The 23,134-nt window shown below is 43.8% G+C and overlaps 1 protein-coding gene across 2 annotated transcripts in view; it reads left to right on the top strand.

Annotated features, from left to right (window-relative positions):
* Window positions 1-10,884: 10,884 nt before the first annotated feature.
* The window catches only part of TDO2 (tryptophan 2,3-dioxygenase), a 114,783-nt gene continuing 102,533 nt past the window's right edge, over window positions 10,885-23,134 (top strand). Inside the window, exon 1 of one of the 2 annotated variants that reach the window (XM_032955141.2) lies at window positions 10,885-11,011. In XM_032955141.2, coding sequence (XP_032811032.1) covers window positions 10,974-11,011 — 38 coding nt within the window. In that variant the 5' untranslated portion in view covers window positions 10,885-10,973. Of the gene's footprint in view, window positions 11,012-13,266; window positions 13,608-23,134 lie in introns of those variants that run through there. The other variant, XM_076067524.1, reaches the window with a different exon arrangement.

The following is a 23,134-nucleotide window of genomic DNA, read 5'->3' as shown; positions in this document are numbered from 1 at the left end:
CTTGCCGGGCTTCCACTCTTCGCATCTCTCTCTACCCGCTGCTGTCTCCACTTTTCACCAACTCTCCCGCCATCCAAATCACCTAGCGTTTTTATCCCCTTTTCAATCAGCCTTAATTAATTGCCACGTGCCTCGCTGGCATTTTCCCGCCAGCTCCGCACCTGTCCAATGGCCCAGACTCCGTGACGCCGCCACTTAACGCTAACAGCCTCTCGGCCAATCACAGCCCTCGTCCCTTGACTCCCTTAATTACTTTGGCTTGTTTACGCTACCCGTGACTTCATCACCTGCCCGACCTTACATGACCCACACTGTTTGTATGTACTGTATATGGCCAATTTACCCATGTGTATTTTCTAATCCACTATATCTGCAACAGATGGCACTTGGTGGGTTTTAATTTTAGATTAGCCGACCGCACCCTAGATAACACAGAACCCAACTGTTGCAAGTGCTTCTCAAAAGTGTGGCCAAACACAATGACGCCATCCAGATAAATGAGGCACGAGTCCCACTACAGGCCTGCCAGAACCAATTCCATTAATGTCTGAAATGTGGCATAGGCCGAATGTAACCTCATCAGAAGGCAGTTAAAGTGGTAGATTCCCTGGGGTATTCAGAACGCTGTTATTGGCTTGGATAACTCATCCAGGGGAAGTTGCCAAAACCCCGACAGGAATTCATATTCTTGGGTCTTGTGGCAAAGTCACGTAGATAGGTTCAAAGAAAATTACAAAAATTACAAAAAAACTACGATATTTCGATCGCTTGTGTTGCGATCGAAACGTTTTAGTTTTTTTTAATTTGTCTTTGAACCTATTTATGAGACTTTACCAAAAGACCTACTAATATAATAGGTCTAAAGTTGAGAAAAACCGAGTGCCCAACATCGCGTTCAGGGAATCGTCCATTTGTGGGAGCGGGTATGCGTCTGCGACTGAAACTTTATTCAATTTCCGAAAATCGATGCAAAACCACAAGGTGCCATCGGCATTCTTTACTAGCACCACAGGAGCTCCTCAAGGGCTAGCGGAGGGAGAAATAATGTCTGCTGCTAACATTTCCTCCACTGCCTGCTGTACATTTCCTTTTTCCAGCGGGATCAACCTATATGGGTTTTGTTGAATAGGGGCTGCATTGCCCATGTCAATATGGTATTCAAGAAAACTCCCGCATTAGCGATCGCAACTTGAGCCGCTGCATCTGGGACAATTTTGGGTTCTCATCACACAATTTGTCTATCCATTTCTCGTCGGCCTCGACCGCCTGTTCTAGCACACCTATATCTGCTTCCACGGTGGAGACGGCAGCCTCGCTACCCGCCACCTTTGCATGGACCAGCACCGTTCCTGCCTGAACTACAGCTGTTCCGACACCCACATTAAGGACCTGCAGAAACGGTTCCATATTCCCCTGTGAAATTGTTTGCGCCCAAACCAGCGTAAGCCCCCGGGTCACTCCATGAGATGGGGTATGGAGGACTCCTGCCTCTGGATCAGCCAGATTCAACCGCTTGCGGTAATGCAACGGGACCAATATATCCTTGCCGGGCGGGATCTCTAGAGATTCCTTCACCAGGGCCTGAACTGTGATGTTCTCCACCGCACGCCGATGCAAGGAATCCAAATAACATACTCGCTGCCCCAATGGCATCTCAATGCACCCCTGGTTGGTCAAAATGTTCAGGGGCATCCTGCTCTAGAAGTCGGTGCCCAAGAGGCAAGGCACCGCCAGCGTCCTTGAGATCAATACTAGTCCTGACATCTCAATTTCCACAATTTTGATGCAGGCCTCTATCTGTCCCACAATTCCCATACTCCCTCCATTAGGCGCCATGCACGCATTTACCACCGGCATCACGCGATGATTTCTCAATGGCAGCGATTCGAAAATAACTTCGGGTATAATAGTAGCTGAGGCATCTGTATCGACCAAGACACGTACTTCCACCCCCTGGATGGACGCGGCTACGCCAACGACCCTGCTGCGGCTGTTACCACTCGGCACGCCAGCTTTCTCAACTACTAGCCTGAATTCGGCCATCCATTTGCTGGCTGCCCTTGCCAGTTGCCTGCCATGACAAGGGGATGAGGGGTGGAGATGACCTCTGAAATGTGTGATGGCCTAGATGCTTGATGTGATTTTTGTGGCCGGCTGTCTGATGTGTCGCAACTCACCTGTCGGGGCTGGGCTGTATCTGTCGATGAGATGGAGGATGCCAGCGACGCCGACAATGTCCGGGCGTCATTCTGGCACCCCCCCGCAAAGTGTCCGAGCTGTCCACAGTGGAAGCAGGTGACTGTGGATCTCTGCAGTGGAGGGGTCGCCTCCTCCTGGGATCGCCACTCCCGGGGTCATCGTGACATCTCTCCTCGCCGCCCGTCCCATCAACGCACTGCTTTTGTCACCTCTCTCCCTGGCTCCAGACCTTCCTCCACCGGCCCCGTGGCGGCCCTCTTTGATCGGGCGTCCGGTCGTCCTCCTCATCCGAAAAATGCTACAGGTGGGTTTCTACGTTTCAACTTCTTAGACGTTTTTCTTTTAGCCACTTCTGACACCAGATGTAATGTAGCACTCGGAGATGCTGTCTTGACGTTTTATATTGATTAAAAATGTTACAGAAGGTCGTAGGCTGACTAAATGTAGCTACTACACGACGTTCCCTATATAGCTGGTTCACTATATAGGGAGACGTCAATGTAGCCACCAGCCACGATGTTGACTTAATAAATTAGACAATGACGGAAGACAATAACAGCGACGACAACGAAGAGGACAGCAATGATCGAGCGGTGACGATCCGGACCCAGACTCCAAACGGCAGTCCCGAGCCCTGTTCCACACTCCCCCTATATAATTCTCCGGGCTGAGCTCCCATCCCACTCTCGACCCTCTCTCTCACAGCTCTCCTTGCCTGGTTTACTGTCTCAGAGCCCCACCCCGTCCTGTCACTGTAACCATTACTTGCGGCCACTAAGGCATGCACTGTACTTACACAATCCAACTTTACTAATTCTGGGTCATTGAGAATGAAAATGATGCTTAAAATAGTTGATTGTTTTCAAGATATGCTACTGGGTCAGTAAAAAAGTATTTGATCCCCTGCTGATTTTGTACGTTTGCCCACGGACAAATAAATGATCAGTCTATAATTATAATGGTAGGTTTATTTGAACAGTGAGAGACAGAATAACAACAAAAAAATCCAGAGAAACGCATGTCAAAAATGTTATAAATTGATTTGCATTTTTATGAGGGAAATAAGTATTTGACCCCCTTTCAATCAGAAAGATTTCTGGCTCCCAGGTGTCTTTTATACAGGTAACGAGCTGAGATTAGGAGCACACTCTTAAAGGGAGTGCTCCTAATCTCAGCGTGTTACCTATATAAAAGGCACCTGTCCACAGAAGCAATCAATCAATCAGATTCCAAACTCTCCACCATGGCCAAGACCAAAGAGCTCTCCAAGGATGTCAGGGACAAGATTGTAGACCTACACAAGGCTGGAATGGGCTACAATACCATTGCCAACCAGCTTGGTGAGAAGGTGACAACAGTTGGTGCGATTATTCGCAAATGGAAGAAACACAAAATAACTGTCAATCTCCCTCGGCCTGGGGCTCCATGTAAGATCTCACCTCGTGGAGTTGCAATGATCATGAGAACGGTGAGGAATGAGCCCAGAACTACACGGGAGGATCTTGTCAATGATCTCAAGGCAGTTGGGACCATAGTCACCAAGAAAACAATTGGTAACACACTACGCCGTGAAGGACTGAAATCCTGCAGCGCCCGCAAGGTCCCCCTGCTCAAGAAAGCACATATATATGCCCGTCTAAAGTTTGCCAATGAACATATGAATGATTCAGAGGACAACTGGGTGAAAGTGTTGTGGTCATATGAGACCAAAATGGAGCTCTTTGGCATCAACTCAACTCGCCATGTTTTAAGGAGGAGGAATGCTACCTATGACTCCAAGAACACCATCCCCACCGTCAAACATGGAGGTGGAAACATTATGCTTTGGTGGTGTTTTCTGCTAAGGGGACAGGACAACTTCACCACATCAAAGGGACGATGGACGGGGCCATGTACCATCAACTCTTGGGTGAGAACCTCCTTCCCTCAGCCAGGGCATTGAAAATGGGTCGTGGATGGGTATTCCAGCATGACAATGACCCAAAACACACGGCCAAGGCAACAAAGGAGTGGCTCAAGAAGAAGCACATTAAGGTCCTGGAGTGGCCTAGCCAGTCTCCAGACCTTAATCCCATAGAAAATCTGTGGAGGGAGCTGAAGGTTCGAGTTGCCAAACGTCAGCCTCGAAACCTTAATGACTTGGAGAAATCTTCAAAGAGGAGTGGGACAAAATCCCTCCTGAGCTGTGTGCAAACCTGGTGGCCAACTACAAGAAACGTCTGACCTCTGTGATTGCCAAAAAGGGTTTTGCCACCAAGTACTAAGTCATGTTTTGCAGAGGGGTCAAATATTTATTTCCCTCATTAAAATGCAAATCAATTTTTAACATTTTTGACATGCATTTTTACGGATTTTGTTGTTGTTATTCTGTCTCTCACTGTTCAAATAAACCTACCATTAAAATTATAGACTGATCATTTCTTCGTCAGTGGGCAAACGTACAAAATCAGCAGGGGATCAAATTGTTTTTTTCCTCACTTTAGGACCCTTCCCTTGGGAATGGCGGAGGATAAGTGAGTTATAAAGGGAAGGAATCTCAATTTAAACCAGAAATGACTAAAATACATCTTTGACTGGATCTATGAATAAATATTTGATTGAGTTTGCACAGTACTTGCTTTTTGAGCAAAACAATGATTGATGCAATCTGAACCTGGTATTGCGTCATACATGATATGAATTGCATCATGTTATTCCTATAAATCACAGATGATGCAATCATAACTATGCTTAAATCCCTCTGCTGAACAAATTGCCCTATTTCAGCTCTAGAAATCATACAGTGTTCTGCTCTCTTATTTGTCTGTGATTGATTTTGCACAGGGACATATTTCTGTTTAGTCAAAGTGAGCAGAGATGCTTCGTACTTGTGTGCACAAAACAGATAACTTCTGCTATTTTTGTGGTGAAGTGACTTTTGTATCACTAAGGTGCAGTATAAGCACTATGATTAAGAAAGCCTATCACCTTCATTTTGTCTGCAAAATTGGAGATCAGGACAAGATGTGGGCCCCGCACACATGCTGCAACACTTGTGCAACAAATCTTTGCCAGTGGTTGAACAGTAAAAGGAAATATATGCCTTTTGCAGTGCCAATGATTTGGAGAGAGCCAACAGATCATATCAGCAATTGTTACTTCTGCATGGCGCATCCAGCTGGGAAAGGTGTGTCAAAGAATAAAAAGTGGACTGTCCATTATTTTTACATTCCATTAGTTATACGCCCAGTACCCCACGGAGAAGGACCGTCGGTTCCTGATGCACCAGAATCATTCTCACTTGAGTCAGACGAGGAAGAGGATTGAACTTCTGGTCCTGAATCATCAAGGTCACATGATCCAGATTTTCTCCCATCCTCCTCCTCTGAACTGCACCTCATAACACAAGGTGAACTGAAAGACCTTGTCAGGGATTTGGAACTACCCAATAGTAAGGCAGAGCTGTTCGGTTCCTGAAAGCAGCAGTGGAATCTACTGGCAGGTGATGTGAGGGTTTCCATGTTCCGTGGAAGTTGATCTTCTAGCCTGCAACAACGTCGATGGTGTGATGGCAGCCCTCAACATCGTTCATGATCCCGATGAGTGGAAACTGTACATTGATTAATCGAAGATCAGTCTTAAAGCTGTTTTGCTGCATAATGGAAATATTTTGCCATCAATTACAGTTGGTCATGCAGTCCATATGAAGGAAACCTATGACAACATTAAACAACTTTTGCAGTGCAGAAACTATGACCAACATCAGTGGTAGCTTTTTGGCGATTTGAGCGTTGTTGCTCTCTTGCTTGGTCTGCAGACTGGATACACAAAGTACTGTTATTTTCTCTGCGAATGGGATAGTTGTGCGAGAGATTTCCACTACATCAAGATAGATTGGCCACTCCGACAGTCATTGGAGCCTGGGAGGAAAATTTTATCAGCATCCACCACTTGTTGAATCAAGGAAGATGTTGTTACACCCCTACACATGAAGCTTGGTCTGATTAAGAACTTTGTCAAAGCCATGGACAAAACACAAGCAGCTTTCAAGTACCTCCGTGGAAAATGCCCACGATCAAGTTACGCTAAGTTAAAGGAAGGTGTCTTTGTTGGTCCTCAGATTCGTGAACTTATTGGAGATTATGCATTTCATAGTGCACTGCATGGCAAGGAAAAGACGGCATGGAAAGCCTTCCAGTTAGTGGCAACAAATTTTATCAGAAACAACAAGACAGACAACTACAGGGAGTTTGTGGAAAACCTCCTCAAGGTATACAAAAGCCTTGGTTGCAACATGTCACTAAAGATACACTTTTTTGCACTCTCATCTAGATTTTTTTACCAATGAACTGCAGAGCAGTGAGCGACGAGCATGGCGAGCGACTCCACCAGGACATTGCAACAATGGAGAAACCCTATCAGGGCAAATGGAGCCCATCAATGCTTGCAGACTGTGGCTGGACAGTGACAAGAGATGCTCCATTTAATGAACACAAGAGACAGGCCAAGAAGTGCCAAGTAGACACTGAATAAGGACTAAACTATGTACTTTTATATATATATATACATATTAGCTTGTTTCCTTTTGTTTCATAATACATTTTATTAATATAACCCTTTTGCTAATTTATAAAGTGTTACATGAACAGGACAGTTAACATTTTATCATGTAAAGCAACCATAAACACATGAAAAGACCTAGGTTTACAATTTATGAGTAAAACTCTATCAACACAATATACATAGACGTAAAATGTAAACACTTAAATATCTTGGGAACAGAAGACAATCAGTTGTTTTAGTTGTCATAATTGAATTCAGAACATCAAAACCCATGATAAACAGCACATTTAATCTCTTAAGCAGACGGCGTCCAAAAAACTGTAGACCAGTGTAATCAGTCAGTAAACTGTCAGGTGAATATCAGTAAGTCAGGTGAATATCAGTAAGTTAGTAATCATTTTTGTTATCTATGTGGGATAGGTTACCAGGTTTTAACGTATCATGCAGTTAGCTGGAAGTATACAAATATCGTTATACTAAATTTTGATTTAAAGCTTTCGTGACTGCAGGGATTCATATTCTTGGTTCTTTCGGTAAAGTCACGTGACTTTACCGAAAGAACCAAGAATATCGTTATACTAGTTATTGTGCGACAGTTTATCATAGACTCGGGTTATGGTTTTACAGGATTAACTAATTATTGACACTTTTTTTTGTTCCCTCTAATTGTTACTGTCTATTGAAGGACACTTTATCCATGAATTTGTCCTTAGAGGGGTCAGGACTGGTTTAGTGTGACACTTGAACAGGGTCAGTACTGGGACGGGGTTACATAATGTAGAAAGTTAGTTTTAGGAATAACAAATTTCAGTCACTCCTGGTTTGGTGATCTCGCTGCCTCAGCTTGGGTTTGTCAACATTGCACGTTTATTGCCGTGGGGTTGGAACCAGTGTGAGCCGTATACCACGGGGCAATGCCCTGTGCTGAACCCTGCACCCGTGACCTGCTGAGGGCAGAGCAGGCACCCCCTCCCCTTCCCCCCAGGAGGCACAGCTCTCACAGAGTAACACCATGGTCATCACACGCCCACAAGTGCCAACGCAGTCATGCAAATAAGCACACAAGCAAGCCAAGGAACAAAGGAACCTTTGTCTGGAGGCCCCTTTGTTGGCTATGCAGAGGCAAGCTCGATGTGGAATACACATGCTGTTGTTTACGGTTCTCTCGGGGACATCTTCAGGAAACTGGGGTGCCCTTATGCAACAGCAGCTTCGTATATGGGGTGCCTTACCTGGTTAACAAGCGCCATGACCTCGCCAACTTCGCCTGTACTCACACGCACAGAAACACACATATACGTGTAGAGATATCCACCTACATAGAGTCACACTCATAAACCGATAATCTCATGGGCGCCTCCGACTCAATGAAGCGGGGGTGGGGGGGGGGGTAGAATATTAACCCCTGCGTGAGGTCGTGAGGTTGTGGAGTGGTTGCCCAGTCGGGGTGTGTGATGAACCTGTGGTGCACAAAGGTGAACTCGGAGGAGGGGGGGGGAGTACCCCCCTAGGAGGGTCGCAGAGGATGGACTGTTCTCCTATATAGGGGGACGAGGACACTGAGGAAAATAGGGAGACCTGCCAGGGGCAGACCCGTCGAGTCCACAGCCAGGCCCGGCGGTGTGGCAGAGGGTCGCATGACGTGCCCCAGAGAAGTTGCTCGTGGAGATTGAGCGATGAAGGCTGCACGAAGGCCTGGCAGTGGTGGGAGTTACCCCGGGCAGGCGCTCGCCATGCCAGCAAGGCCTCGTGTGGTGCCGGCCCTCACCATTTCCCCCACCCTGCTCGCGTCGACTTTGCGTCGCGTGACACGTGGTCGCGCCGAGCCCCTTGCAGGTTTTAAGGAAGAGCCACGATGACGACCTTTGTGTTAACTTCGGCGTTTTTATCAGCAGGAGGTAAGCCCCTCTGTAAAGCGTTCTTTAATTCCCGTATAGAAAATGTGCCAACGCGGGGGGTTGATTAGCAGGAGCTGAGCCCTTTACACATTTCTGGAAGATTTTCAGATACAATCTGTTCATGCAGGATTTGATCAACCGGAGCTGATCCCTTTATGCATTTCTGAAAGCTCCAAAGAAAATGTTTGTGCGTGTTAAAGCGGGGTTTGATCAGCTGGAGCCGAGCCCTGTTTACTGCGAATCTAGCACCAGGGACTCTGAATATCCATTTGCGCCTGGACAGTGGAACTGCTAAACTTACCCGGGCGATCGTTATCCTCCAGACACTCATGATGGTGGTGCATCTTACGCGCTACCGTTTGAATTGTCTGTTTTGTTCCGTCTGGTGACAACTCAACCTGTTTGTGTTTTTGTTATATATTTAATTGTGGTTGCTGTAAGTAAATAATGTTTGAAAAGTGTGCCAGTATATGAGTTCTGGTTTGTTTGGGGGCTTCCGCCTGAGCTGGGATTCCATGTGTCCAGAGGGATGTAATGACCCAGTCGCCAGATTGCCGATCGCTCCACTGTGGTGTATCCACTCAGCTGCTGCTGGTGAAACAGAGTGAGGGAAGATTGAACAGGCGATGTGGAGTGCAGTCCACTGTGATTATACACCATGCTACCACTATAGCTTAAGCCTTAAGCAGAGCTCACAGCTGCAGACAACATCGATGTAGTTCAATGTGGAATTTTGGAAGCTGTGAATTACAATTTACGAAGATTCATTGCTTAACCAATGTAAAACGTAGGTGTAAATTAAACCAGATAATATTTACAGATTGGATGGGGTGATGATGCAGTAGTTGGCACCCTGCATTCTGACCCGGCAGCCCCAGCCATTGTTAACAACAAAGATAAAGATCCCCTGTATAGCCTTAACATACTGTTTGGGGCAAGAGCTGTTCGCGAGCACCTATGAAGGCTGGCACGGCACAAGAGAAAGTGGCTAGCACCACGCCCGGCCGCTTTAGTCTCCCTAGTGGCGATGGTTATACACCGCACCAGGTATTCATTTGAGGCTGAGTCGTTCGAGGGGGCCCAGGACCCGATTCAGATAATCGTCACTGGTGTTGGCCGTGAGTGGCAATTGAACTCGGGTCACCTGGGTTCGTAGTGCAGCGCGTTGACCGTAGCACTACCACTTCCCATTGCCAACAACCCACACTGAATGGCCAGCATTGTAGAGCATGGGAAGGTTTTCGCATGGAATATTTATTGACGTATCATTCCAAGATTGGAAACATTTCGTCAACAGCCGACAATCGTGTTTCTTCGATGATGTCTGGTGGAACTGACCTTGAGACGCACAGTCGGTGGGTTGTGTGCACTGTACAACACCATAGTGCGTCTCCTCATCCCAACTCAATGACGAGGAGGCAAAGATCGAGAGTTAATTGTCAGAGGACAAAACGGAGAATCTGGAATTGTGGGAAATGGGGAGTGCCTGCCTTTTGGAGACAATCGCATCTCTCATGAATTTTCAATTTGTACCATTCTACACCGTCAGCTGGTGCTATTTCCACTCAATTACACTTCAGCTTTTTTATCATTGTCAAATGAAGTGGTATTTTCTCTGGTAGGCTGCTACACTTGTAAAACGTTTCAAATGGGGTCGGACTAAAACATGCAATAATTGACTGGCTTTGTCGAAGGCACACAGGAATGCATGCACTCATCCACGCAATAGAAAAGATCTCTCTTGCTTCACAGATTAGGTGCAAGTATTGCCAGCACACACGAGGCAAAAGTTCACTGTAGCCTTCACAGGCTGATGGGGTACATGCTGTTAGCGATGCTCACCTATGAAGACCGTCACGGTGCACGACGACACGGTGTGACCAGAATTACACCTGTCCACCTTTGTGTCCCCAGTGCACCAGGTACTCATTTTAGGCTGAGTAAAACTAAGGGGAGGCTCAGAACTGGTTCAGATAATTGCCACTGATGTTAGGTTGAGTGGGAATCGATCTCGGTTGCCTGGGTTTGCAGTGCAGTGCGCCACCTTTGTCCTATGCGCATGAACATTGTCGCTCATGCCAAGCTTGTCGCCCACAAACCCCATGCTGTCACAGACAACCAACCCCCCAGCTGTTTGCTTTCGGGCTAAAGGCTGTGGCTGTGTAGCCGGCCCTCCCATAGGACAGCACATGTAGACTCACCGAGCCAATCCCACAGTGGGCGAGGCTTGCAGATTTCAAATAAATTCTGGGTGGCATCCCCCACACGGGAGCTATTGGGTGTCTTTTAAGTATCGAAAGAAGAGAACGAGGCCATTTCCTACCAAACGCCGACATGAGTGGATGTCCATTTAACAGAGAAACCCGCTCAAGGTAAGATTCGCCTCTCGTTCAAAATGTGCTCACGTTATGAATAACGGCTTCAATCACACACAATGCTTGAGATTTCCATTGCAGTGTCACTCATTTGAAACCAAATGTCACACTTTTTATATTTCTATGACCTTTTTTGTAACCAAACAATATAACTGTTAGATCTATATGTTAAAGTAAATTTTGGATTATATCTGAAACTATTTAAAATAGTTGTTTGTATGTCTGCTCTTTTTATGATTTACAACAAATTTCCACATGGGCTTTATATTTAAAAAAACCCCCCGCCACATTCTACAGTAGAATATCCAGAATAATTAAACATATGTTGTGTATTAACAGCTTTTAAACAAGCATTTACGAGCCAGAGAATGTACCACTTAAATTTTGACTTAAAACTTTCGTGACTGCAGGAATTCATATTCTTTGGTTCTTTCGGTAAAGTTACGTAGATAGAGAGAGAAAATAATAATACAAATACAGTGAATACAAATATCACAATGTTTCGATCACAACACAAGCGGTCGTGATCAGGACTACTTGCGTGGAAATCGAAACGTCGTGATATTTTTATTCACTTCATTTAAAACATTTCTATCTATGTGACTTTACCGAAAGAACCAAAGGAAATGGATCACTTATTGAAAATATGCGTAATAATTAAAATAATGTGATTGTTTATGCGAGACATTTGTAAATACTGAAGACTTGGGTTGATCCTCATCTGGAATTTGAGGTGGCTAAATTACGAAACCATTCCAGCGTGTTATATTTTGTGGTCATACGCACAACTGAATGCATATTATTTTATTTTACATTTCATTTTATTTGAGAAAAGCCTCATTAATCTATAATTCACAAAATTAACCAAACAGTGTATCTACATTTCAACAACAGTGTATTCCGCAATGTGTATTCTGTAGTAACTTTACTGCTACTATGACTACAACAATATTTATTAATAGATTTATACTGGGTGGAATCCGGTGAGCTATAAATCTCTTTTTCACAGATGTCCAGTAAATACTTGGATTAAACACAAAGATGAACTCTAACCGGGTAGGAACATATTTATATTCGAATATCATTTTCTACGACATCTTGGTGACGATGCCAAGACAGATGCTTGCAAATCAAATTTGCTCCTGCAGTGTGTAAGGTCAGCCGGTGTATTTGCAGGACAGTGCAAAATGTCCCGAAATAATCATTGCGCTTAATGCCCCCTAGCAAGACCACGCTGAAGAGAGTGTTGTAGACTTGGCGAGGCTCGCTTATGTAAGATGCACCGGTGCTTAACTAATCATTAAATTACAAATGCAATCATTCTTTGGCCTTCTTGAGGAAGAGCTCGGGCATCCATTCCTCAAGAAAATTCCTCATCAACTCGTCAATGAGTGCTCCTGGCCACACAGCTGTGTAGACAGAGCTGGTGTGGCCTCATTGTTGGGCCCTAAAGCAGATTTTATTGGGGGTTATTTTGTTAGCTCCCCTCTTTGAATGCATAACATCCCATTGAGGTAACAGAATATATATATAGACGAGATAGACCAGTGGAATGTGGACAAAATAGAAATGTATTGAAGTGAGAAAAAAGATGCAGATAAGATAGTGAGATAGATTAAATGGCTTTAAAAAAATAGTGAATTAGCCTGATATGTTTTTTAACGATTTGAGATTATTTTTGATACACCTATTTTTTCATGAATCCGGGCCCATTGAGCTGATAGGAGCCCAAAGCTTTTGTGGGGTTTGCTTGTGGCCAGCGCCGTTAATATCTGTATACTTCTGCAAAACGCAAACCTGCAATTATTAGAGAGCAGTGTGCACTGAGCATTCACGTTTAATGCAGCGCACAGGACTAAATGTCAATATTTGACTAGAATTTTTTGCAAAGGTCATTATACCCGTTGCCATTGAAGACTATACTGTTTTACTATGTTAATTTCGCCAGGTAAGGCGCACTGAGCGACAAAAGGTCCTTTTCAGAAGCGATCTGGCCACAAATGATGGCTCAACAAAGTGGCTTATCGTGCGGAAATTTATAGCAGGGACATACTTGGAACGCATGTCGATTCGAAATGTGGAGGAAAAAACGGAGGACCACGGGGAGAACGTGCAAACTCCAAAAATGTAGGCGGCATGGTAGTTAACATCTCGTCACCCTGGTGCCCCCCACATCTGGCCACCGCAATAATACACATGGCAACATTGCTTCCTTCAGCTCGATCCCACAATGGGTTGTACAGCCGACACGTGACCTCCAAGCGCTGCTCTTACATTAACCCATGAACATCGTGCAGCAAAGGGAGCTGAGCTCTGATAGGGTGCCGAGAGATTTCTGTTGACACGGCGATCCTTACCACCCACTGCAAGAGGAAGGATTACACAATTGCAGAGCGTCATGCTAGCAGCGGATTCAATCCACGTGGTTCTTCTGAGCGGCGCATGAGAATCACTGGGCACTCGCATTCAAAGTTTCGGAAAGTCTACCATAGCTACTCGATAGCGAGAAAACGCATTACGACGCGGTGGAGAAAACGAGATGAAAATTGCACTGCGAAACGCCTCTGGCAGTGGGAAACGCCGGCGGCCGGAGGTGAGGGAAGATGGTAAAAGTTGCTCTACTCGCGTTTCTGACAGGGGCCGAACGCGAAGCTTATCTGTTCTTCGTGAGGAGCTGAGACGCTCTGAATGTACGGCGAAGTAGATGGTGCCCATGGGCGAGTTATCAGCCACGGCAGTGGGAGAGTCTCGCGTGATCCACAGAAGCAGGTCATTGGTTTGGTTCCAACGCAAACACAATGGGGGCTTGAGCCAGGAAGCGGCGTAGTCATGAATGTGGATTGTGACTGAGGGGGGCAGTGAGTGGGTGTCTGGAGGCTGAGGAGAGGTATTTAGAAGATTCACAATTATTGTCTCGGGTCTTAAAATCGCGTGATGTGGATTGTCTTGAGGTTACCGGCGAAACGTCGTACTCGAATTGTAAACGTTGTGGGTTGACTCTCCAACACACCAGTGTGCTCAACTAGTAACAAATTAGCATGTTCTGTTTACGTGACAAACATTACTAATTGGTTGTGTCGGGTGGTGGCGAGTTTAATGACGCATTTATATTTACGCGATCTTACCCCACAAAAAAAAACCTTTCATGGATATTGGTTGCGAAAGCATATTACGTTTTAAACAGGTATTTGTCTGTGTTAAGTAGATTGTGTAAGTACTATTGGGAGTTTGAAGAAGTCCATTGTTGTTGGAAATGTTATTTTATTTTGAAGAGTAGTAACGTGTTGTAAATGTGCGGCACATCGTGTCTTTATAATGCGTGGTCTATGAGTCGTGTGGAGAAATAAAACGCAGCGACGTTTGTGTTTTTTTAGAGATATGTTGGGGATCGTGACTGAGTGTTGTGGTAGAGGAGTGTTTGCTCGTGGGGCTCGTGATAATGGAGTGCTTGTGACCGGTGGCGTCACTAGGGTTGGTATCACCCAGTGCGGTAACTTATGGTGTCACCCCCATCGACCTCCTCCCGTACCAGACCATACATTACAACATCATTAGTTACAATATTATTAGTAACGGAGCGGAAGCCTTTTTAGAATTTTCTCCTTTTCCTTTAATTACTACTTCATTCTCAAAAGAGTTATTGATACAGGTTCACAAATACTAATTACCACAATATTGTAGCTAAAACACCAACAAATTTAACAAAATCAGCGACTATAAAAACACGAGCAGCAACGAAAACAACAGCGCGTCCTTGCGGCGCGTGCAGACGAACGAAGCGCCACTGTAGTTGGGTAACAATGACTGCTTTGACCAGAGCGCATTAGAAGGTTCAAAAAGTAAATTAGCATAGAGTTTTAGCCTTGTAGGTAAATTGACACAGTACATGTAAGCTGGGCTTACGAAAAAAATGTGTTGTTATAACTACGGGGATATTTTTGTTTATGAAAAAATAATACATTCCTGCTGAAACACTGCACTAAAATTGTATTGACAGTCATTTTGGTGTCACCTCCTCTGATGGTGTCACCCGGTGCGGTCCGCACCCCCTGCACCCCTCTAGTGATACCTCTGTTTGCGACTTGTGTGAAGATTTTTACGTTGCGCAAGAAACACACATTTCGCATTTCCAACAACGTGCACACCACCATCCACTCACAACCACACAATCCACATGCGTGACTACTGTATAAGGCTTCCGTACCCAAACCCCCTTTGTATTTGTGTTGGAACCAAACCAATGACATGCTGCTGTGGGTCACGCAAGCCCCTCCCACTGCCGTGGATGATTACTGGCCCACGGGCACCATCTATTTCGCCGTGCATTCAGAGAGTCTCAGCTCATGATGACGGAGAGTTAAGCCTTGTGTTTTGGCCCATGTCCGAAACACGAGTAGAGCAACTTTTACCATCTTGCTTCACCTCTGGCCGGAGTTTCTCCACTGCAGAGGCGTCCTGCGGTTCAATTTGTTTTAATCTTGCTTTATACTGGCCATTTTTATGACACCAGCTTTAATAGTGCTGCTCGGCTCCTGATTGCATCATTGTCAGCACTAATAAATAAGGAGTGTGTTGTCATTAACACTCAGGATCATGGTGATAGCAGGTTCAGCGCGAGAGCCTCTCGCAATCGGAAACTTGCAAGTTAAATTCCCTTGTCGGGGGTTGATTCAGTCCATCATCCTTCTGGGGTCGATAAAATTCACACCAACTTGTGGGAAAGTCAACTGCGGTTTGTCCTGCGGATAGACTACCACAGGAACGCGGAATTCCCATCACTGGCTCAGGGCTTTAAACATGAGGGCAGCATTGCCTCAATGCGAATTTGAGCAGGACATCACTTTTTTTTTTACAACGATGATAGTGAATCGGTTTGGAAGGGTGGAGGAGTCATCTTTAGTTTTGCGATATTAGCGAGGTATGTGTATTGTGTGGCATTGTGCAGTTCAGAGAGCTCGATTATAACCAAGTAACTTCGACAGAGCATCTGGATTTTAAGTATAGCTGCAATGTGCAGGATTTTAGGCTTTTATTTGGTGAATATTGTGAGAGATTTGAACGTTTATAAAAGTCTTGGCCAGAAAGTATTGTAATTGTTTGCAAAAAGGGGAGGTTCAGAATTAAAATCTATATTTAGACTGCAGGAGGAATCTGATGAGCTATGCAGCTCTTTTTCACAGACGTCCAGTATCAGCTGGTCAGCAAGTTCCTGGTTGGAGTGAGTGAGACGTGTGCAGGATTGTGGAGGGCTGGTTCCCAAGACGGGCATTGGAATGGCAATCAGAGGTCGGTGACTAAGGACAGGATGACCTGAAGCCAGATGGTGGATGGAGTACCAGCAGATATTGGAGGTCACGTGTCAACTGTGCAACCACTGTGAGATATAGCCAAATGGAGCAACGATGAGGTGTTGTCTCTTCAGTGGCATTGGGAATGATGACCGTTGCAATCACTATAGCCCTATATTTACCCAAAATAATCTTTAATGAGGGTCCCGCATAGAATATCAGGTCAATTTCTTATTCAGCATATGTGTGTGCAGGAGTAAACCAGAATGCATGGAGGAATGGTTTGCTCGTTAGAGAATAAAATTACATTTTAACAAATGGAAAAAAAAACTCCTGTGCTTGATGTGGTGCCACCTACAGGCCCTGCAAGTAGGTATTGGGTTCAGGATGGCATCTGCCCTATCACAGACCTGCCCTCTGCGATGCCAGGTTTTTATTTAAAAAAAATCTCATGATTTGATTTTGAAGAGGAACATTAAGAACGGATAATATGATGTCATGCTCTCAGATGCAACATATCACTGTAGGACGAGGGTCGTGAACTTTTGTACCGTACATTTGTACAATACAGCGTGGAATAAAAAATGTCTACATTTGGATTATATCTCAAGACGTTCAATGAGCGCGATGTGGGGTGAGAGGGACGATGAGGGAGATATACGGGGTAGGCGAGATAGGGAATATGGTAAAGAACCATTAGTAAAAAAAAATCGCAGGCGGAAGAGCTCACTGGAACAGGGGAAGTCATCAGTGCAGAATGACCAGGGAGTGCAACTTAGAGGACGAAAAAAATAAAAAAGGTGCAATTATCAATAATAACGGGTTCGTGGCAGCGTTTGAGACCTCCCTGATGGGAGTGGAAAGCACGGAGAACATCTGAGGGTTGAGTGCTGTGGGAATGGTAGGCAGCGGCATGTTCGTGCATGATCCTTCAAGCCATTAATGACAACATTGTTTATGTTAGCATCTAAGTTCAACGTTCCTTGTGAAGTGTTTCAGTGCTTCCACGAGTGTGGTGTTCACAGTTGTTTGCCATCTTGTGCCAGTGTGTGGAAATTCCACATTCTTTTGGCCAGCCTCTCTCAGTTTAAATTTGAGGATACGGTACTTTCTGCAAGAAAAGTGATGTGAAACGTCTCAAAATAGTGGACTGTAATATTCATAACAATAAATATGAACAAATGCTCAAAGAACACCTACACGTTCAACTAAAGCACAATAGGAATGGAACACATCCATGAGGACACACACCCAGGAGTTGGAATTATCAAATCAGCTTGTGTGCGGATGCTAAGGGTATTATACAATTGTGGATCTAGAGAGATGGCGATAGCTTGTGGAGGCTTTATTCAGCAGTAGATGATGATAATAATAACAATAGAAAACACCGAAAACTAAATAATTAACTGCGCACGACAAATGGAACAATACAGAAAACTAAAGTAGGATACAAAAACATCGTTTACAACATTATGAAACTTGATTTACAAAACGTTGACGCTGGTAAATAATAACAGGATATGGGGAGACTTTCATCCAACAGTGGATAAACAATGGCAGCTGCTGCTGATAATGAATCATGGTCTGATTATGAAGGTCCTACATTATCTAACAGTCGATGACAGATTGGTTCCTCGGCCTGGTCCAATGAGTTATGTCCTTGGCCTGGTCCTGTTATAATTGCAAACAGAACATTTTAATAAATATTTTCGAGTATTTTTATACAATTTAATTATCAATTGTGCTCTTGGCATGATGTCATGAGGCAAAGAGTGCATTCCGAACTCTCCAGGTTGCTTGGTTTCCTCTTACGTACAAGAATGTTGGAAACAATTTTCCTTTTGTCTAAAATTAAGAGCCTCCTGAGAATTGTTATTGAGACTCAATAAGCAATGAAATGTAACAACAGTATATTGCATATCAGCAGAGTTCTCCCATGGGTAGACTTTTCCCAAGAATATAATTGACATACTAAAAATGTGATCAGTTTAAACATATTGAAAATTTTTCATGACATAAAAAAAATCGGATTATGCATTTCAACAGAATATCCAACATTTTGATTGAAAAATGTCAGTGTTTTGTGCACTGTTTGGTTTAACATTGCATATGACACGGTGGTTATTGATAGTCATGCGCCATGGCACGCGGGTTAAAATCAGTTGTGCTTGACTTGTGACGACGGCGGAATTATTATTGTTGACATTTGAACTTGCGGCAAAGTCAAAGTGGAGAATGCTGGTGTTGATCACGTGATCTGCTGCGTTTGCGAAAGGTCGATGCTCAGCGCAAATGTTTATCTCGTGCTCTCCAAATCTCCATAAATGTGGGTTTCTCTGAGTTCAAGTTATTTGATACAGCTTGGGGCAAAGCGAGCATGTGATGTTGTAACACCGACGGCCTACGCATGCTGCATTTGTAACCAGCCCCGTGGTAATTGTACCGCTCTTTTTTTTCCTCCCCTCTCAAAATGCTGTCATATTTTTTTTGTATTGTATAACAGCGTATTAGGCTGGCCCGAACATCAACATCTCGACCAAAGTCTGTGAAAGTTCAGGGTGTGCAATCACGGCACTGCCCACATTGTACGCAACCCCGCTCAGCTGACGTTTTGTTTGTACTCAGCTGTCAACCATAAACGTGCCCACGCCTATTATGCCCGGGGGGAATAGTGGACGACAGGATGGGTGTCGAGGTTAAACTCCTCTAACATCGCGTCACTAATCTCGATTTGAAGTTTTCGTGACTGCAGGGATCCATACTCTTTGGTTCTTTCGGTAAAGTCACGTAGGTATAAAATAAAATAAATTAAATCAAGACGTTTCGATTGCAACACAAGCAATCATCATCAGGTGGGAAAACCACGGCAAAAATGTTAACTACCTCGCCTGGTATGCAGCAGGTCGAAGGGTTCGATCCTGACCCTGGCACCTGTATATTCAGAGTTTGCATGTTCTCCCCGTGGGTTTTCCCTCCACATTTAGAAATATGCGCTTAGAGTATCTGGTTGCTATAAATCTCCACGCGATAAGCCACTTTGTTGAGATATCGTTTGTCGCCAGGTCGCATCTGAAAAAGAGCTACGTAGCTCAGTGGTCCTCACCTGGTAACATAAAAAAATAGTTTTAGGTTATAGTTGTCACAATTTCATTCGCAGTTTTCACATCTTCCAAATAATTGCTCCTGCCAGTCCCCCTCCCTTCAAATCCCACTATACTCCAACCCTACGCACTTTCCCCTCTGGCAATCAAAGTGTTCTATCGAAGTCAACTTTTTCTCAATTGGAGGTCTTTCTCCTCTAGAACCCTCGTCACCTTTCCCCCAGCCATACCGTCACAAATCTGCACTGACCAGCGTAGTGAAGTATCGTAAACTAACCCCCGTGACCCACACCGATTGGAGAGGCCCTCGGCCAGCAGTGGAATGACAAAAGACACTGCATGTATATGTAAAATATCGTGGATGATTACAATTCATAATACACTTTTTAGTTTAAATCGCGTTATTTATGTGTCGTAACCCTCCACCACCCAACACGGACAATCAGCAAAAAATGTGTCACGTTGACAAAGGACAAATAGTTCACTACTTTAGCCCACCGGTGTGCTGAAGAGTGAATCCACAACGTTTACAGTTTGAGTACAACGTTTCGCTGGTAATTACATCCAGCATCATCGGGCAATTCGCCAGAATGGTGAAGCCCTCACTTGCTCCCGGTCTTAAATAGAGCAGCAGCAGGGTGACGTCATCATCTAACTCATTCAGGTGTAATCAGTTAATTAGTATGTTTCCCTTACAAGGAATTGTAATATGTATTATTTAATTACTAACGTAGCATATAATTACAATAACACACATTGCAACTAATTACTAATCTACAACTTATTACTAATCATAACAATTGACTGATTGATATTCTTGGTTCTTTCGGTAAAGTCACGTAGAAGGGAATTTTATTTTTTATATTCTTATTATTTTATTGTTTCCCTTCTATGTGACTACCGAAAGAACCAAGAATATGAATCCCTGCAGTCACAAAAGCTTTAAATCAAAATTTAAGTGGTTATCATGTTGGATACGCTGACCCCCGCCATAGGAATATGGAATTAGTAGCACTGTCTTAGGCTTCTAAACAGGAGATGAGCACTGGCTCAATTCTAAATTGAGCAATAACATTACTTTCAATTGACGGCAATTGACTTAATGATAATACATTTTGATAATAAATACCCATTGATAATTATAATACCAAATGATAAGAACTACCTATTGATGATAAATACCCACGTGTTTGCAAAAAAAAATCACAACTTACATTTTCAGAATATTAACACTTTCAATTTGTGATGTTTCATTTATTCATTTTAGTAGCATACCTTGAAAGAGTATGTTGTTGTATTAGTGTAAGACAGTCGATGCTTATTGGTGTGATTGCATATGTTGTATTTCGATTTAAAGCTTTCGTGACTGCAATGATTCATCTTCTTTGGTTCTTTCGGTAAAGTCACGTAGAATGAGAATAAAATAATACATTGATAAAATAAATTATTGTATTATTGTGTTATTTTATTTTATCAATTTATTAGTTTATTCTCATTTTACGTGACTTTACCGAAAGAACCAAAGAAGATGCATATGTTGTGTTGACTTGACTCCGGGCTGTTGGCTTTGCATTGAAATTCTGCTCAGCAGTGGCCACCTTGCACACTGCTTGCTCTCCCATCGTCATTCACAAGCAATGACGACATCCTATGCCTTCTGTGTGCTGAGCGTGTGTATCATGCAGCAGTCAAATAGACACGAGCTGTCGATTTGCTATGCTGAGAACGAAAAAAACCGTGTTGAAGGTGAAAAGAAAATAATATATTTTACCCTTTCTGGCAATAAAACGGATGTGAAGATGTTCAAACACCACATAAATACCTTTTGCAAGGTATCAAGTCTGCATTAGCCACACATACTTGTGGCAAAACATGCAAACACACGCTCTGATAATATAATGTATGCATTGTCGGCCTGAGCTATAAGTGTTCTGATACCTGCATTGTTTTTGTATTGTTCGCCTTTTGGCGTTATTCTCTGGTCTGACACTGGTGAGACGAGGTCATGAAGAAGGCTGTCTCTGGTGTAGCCCAATCAGTTTCAAAGACAATGCATATATTATCAGAGTCTGTTTGGCGCAATGATTATACTAATAATTTTAGCAAGCTTATGTTGAGTGAACTGAAGTTTAAGAAATTTAAGACATTTTTTATTCACACTTGAAGTAAATAAAAGCACAAAGCAAGTTGATAAAAAACGTCAAAAATATAGAAAGTTAAGGGAGACTTACATTGTGATAGTTGTCATGTAGCGAGGTTTCATATCGTAGGGCGCCACGATGGTGGGAAGTTAACTACCTTGCCTGGTATATAGGAGGTCGTGGGTTCGATCCTGACCCTGACGCCTGTATATTTGGAGATTGCATGTTCGCCCCAAGGTCGCGTGGATATTTTTTGAGGTCCTCCAGTTTCCCCCTCCACATTTAGAAACATGTGTTAATAGAGTCTCCGGCTGGGTATAAATCTCCACATGATAAGCCACTTCGTTGAGCTATAATTTTTGGTCAGCAGGTCGCTTCTAAAAAAGAGAAATATATCTCAGTGGGTCTTACCTGGTAAAATTCAATAGTAACAGTTAGTAAATACCGTATCTTATCTAAAATGAAATCACGGCAACCGCATGCAAAATCAAAGTACAATAAATTCATAAAGTGCTGTTTTTATAACGTCAGTTCCTGAATGTACTCCCCTTATCAGAGTAATCTTTCACACGTATCGTTCTCTCTGTGCAATCACAACAAATATAATTGTGTGCTCTGAAACAAGTAAAATCAACATCGCATTCTAAGAAACGTTTTATTTGTGATGAAGTTGCCATGACGTTACACTATGTTATTCGTTTTTTCCCGAGGTGCACTTGCTATATTGTTTATGACAGCGCCTATGGCCGCCTAATGCTTTCATGAATGGCATTGCTTTTGCCGTTGTTGCTGCTGCTGTTCTTCTTCTTGTGTGTTAATTTTTTGTACGGTTGGAAAGTCGGAGCACGTACCCCCTGGAAATCATAATCACAAAGAGGTTCAGCCACCAAACTACCGAGACCATTGGCCAAAATAAATAATGACGTGTTTACACAGGAGGCTTAAAAAGCAAAGGCATTCAGGCCAAGCTGAGAAATACAGAGAGCCTGCTTCAGATTGCACACATATTTTACGATGATATTTGTTCACTTTTGAAAGCCTCACTGAGTCTCGTCACTCCTTTTCAAGATGAAACTTGCCAATACATTGTAGTCGGCTGCAGTGATCGCTCCGCATCTACCCATTGATTAACTTACCTTAAAATGTATTATTTTGAAAGGTTCCATATTCAGTTAATTTTGTTTAGGCGGGTTAGAACTGAAGAGATGTGGACCATGATGCCAGCACACAATGACCTACTCTTGTGAATGGCATGATGGGATCTTTAACCTCCACTGACAAGCAGTATGTGTGCGTAGTTAAAATGCACTGCGGTATTAATCAAGGCGGTCCGTTGGAATCTAACCGTGAACCTCTGCTACGAGAGGTGGATGCGTTACCGCTGGGCCATAGCACCGCCCGGATGGGTAGCGCAAAACACATTGCAAACCCCCAGTGGTACAAAAATTTGGCAACTCTGGTTACTCTTGCACCGTTTAGCTGGCATCTTTCTCAAGCTGTCAAACCGCCTCCAGCACGTGCAGAATGCAGCTGCCATCGTTCTTACTCGAACACCAGTTGCTGAGCACATTGCCCCTGTAATTGAGTCTC

This window comes from Petromyzon marinus, chromosome 16 (assembly GCF_048934315.1).
Source record: "Petromyzon marinus isolate PM22_M1 ecotype Great Lakes invasive population chromosome 16, UKy_Petmar_22M1.pri1.0, whole genome shotgun sequence".
Taxonomy (NCBI): domain Eukaryota; kingdom Metazoa; phylum Chordata; class Hyperoartia; order Petromyzontiformes; family Petromyzontidae; genus Petromyzon; species Petromyzon marinus.
This window is presented reverse-complemented; position numbering and strand designations above follow the sequence as displayed.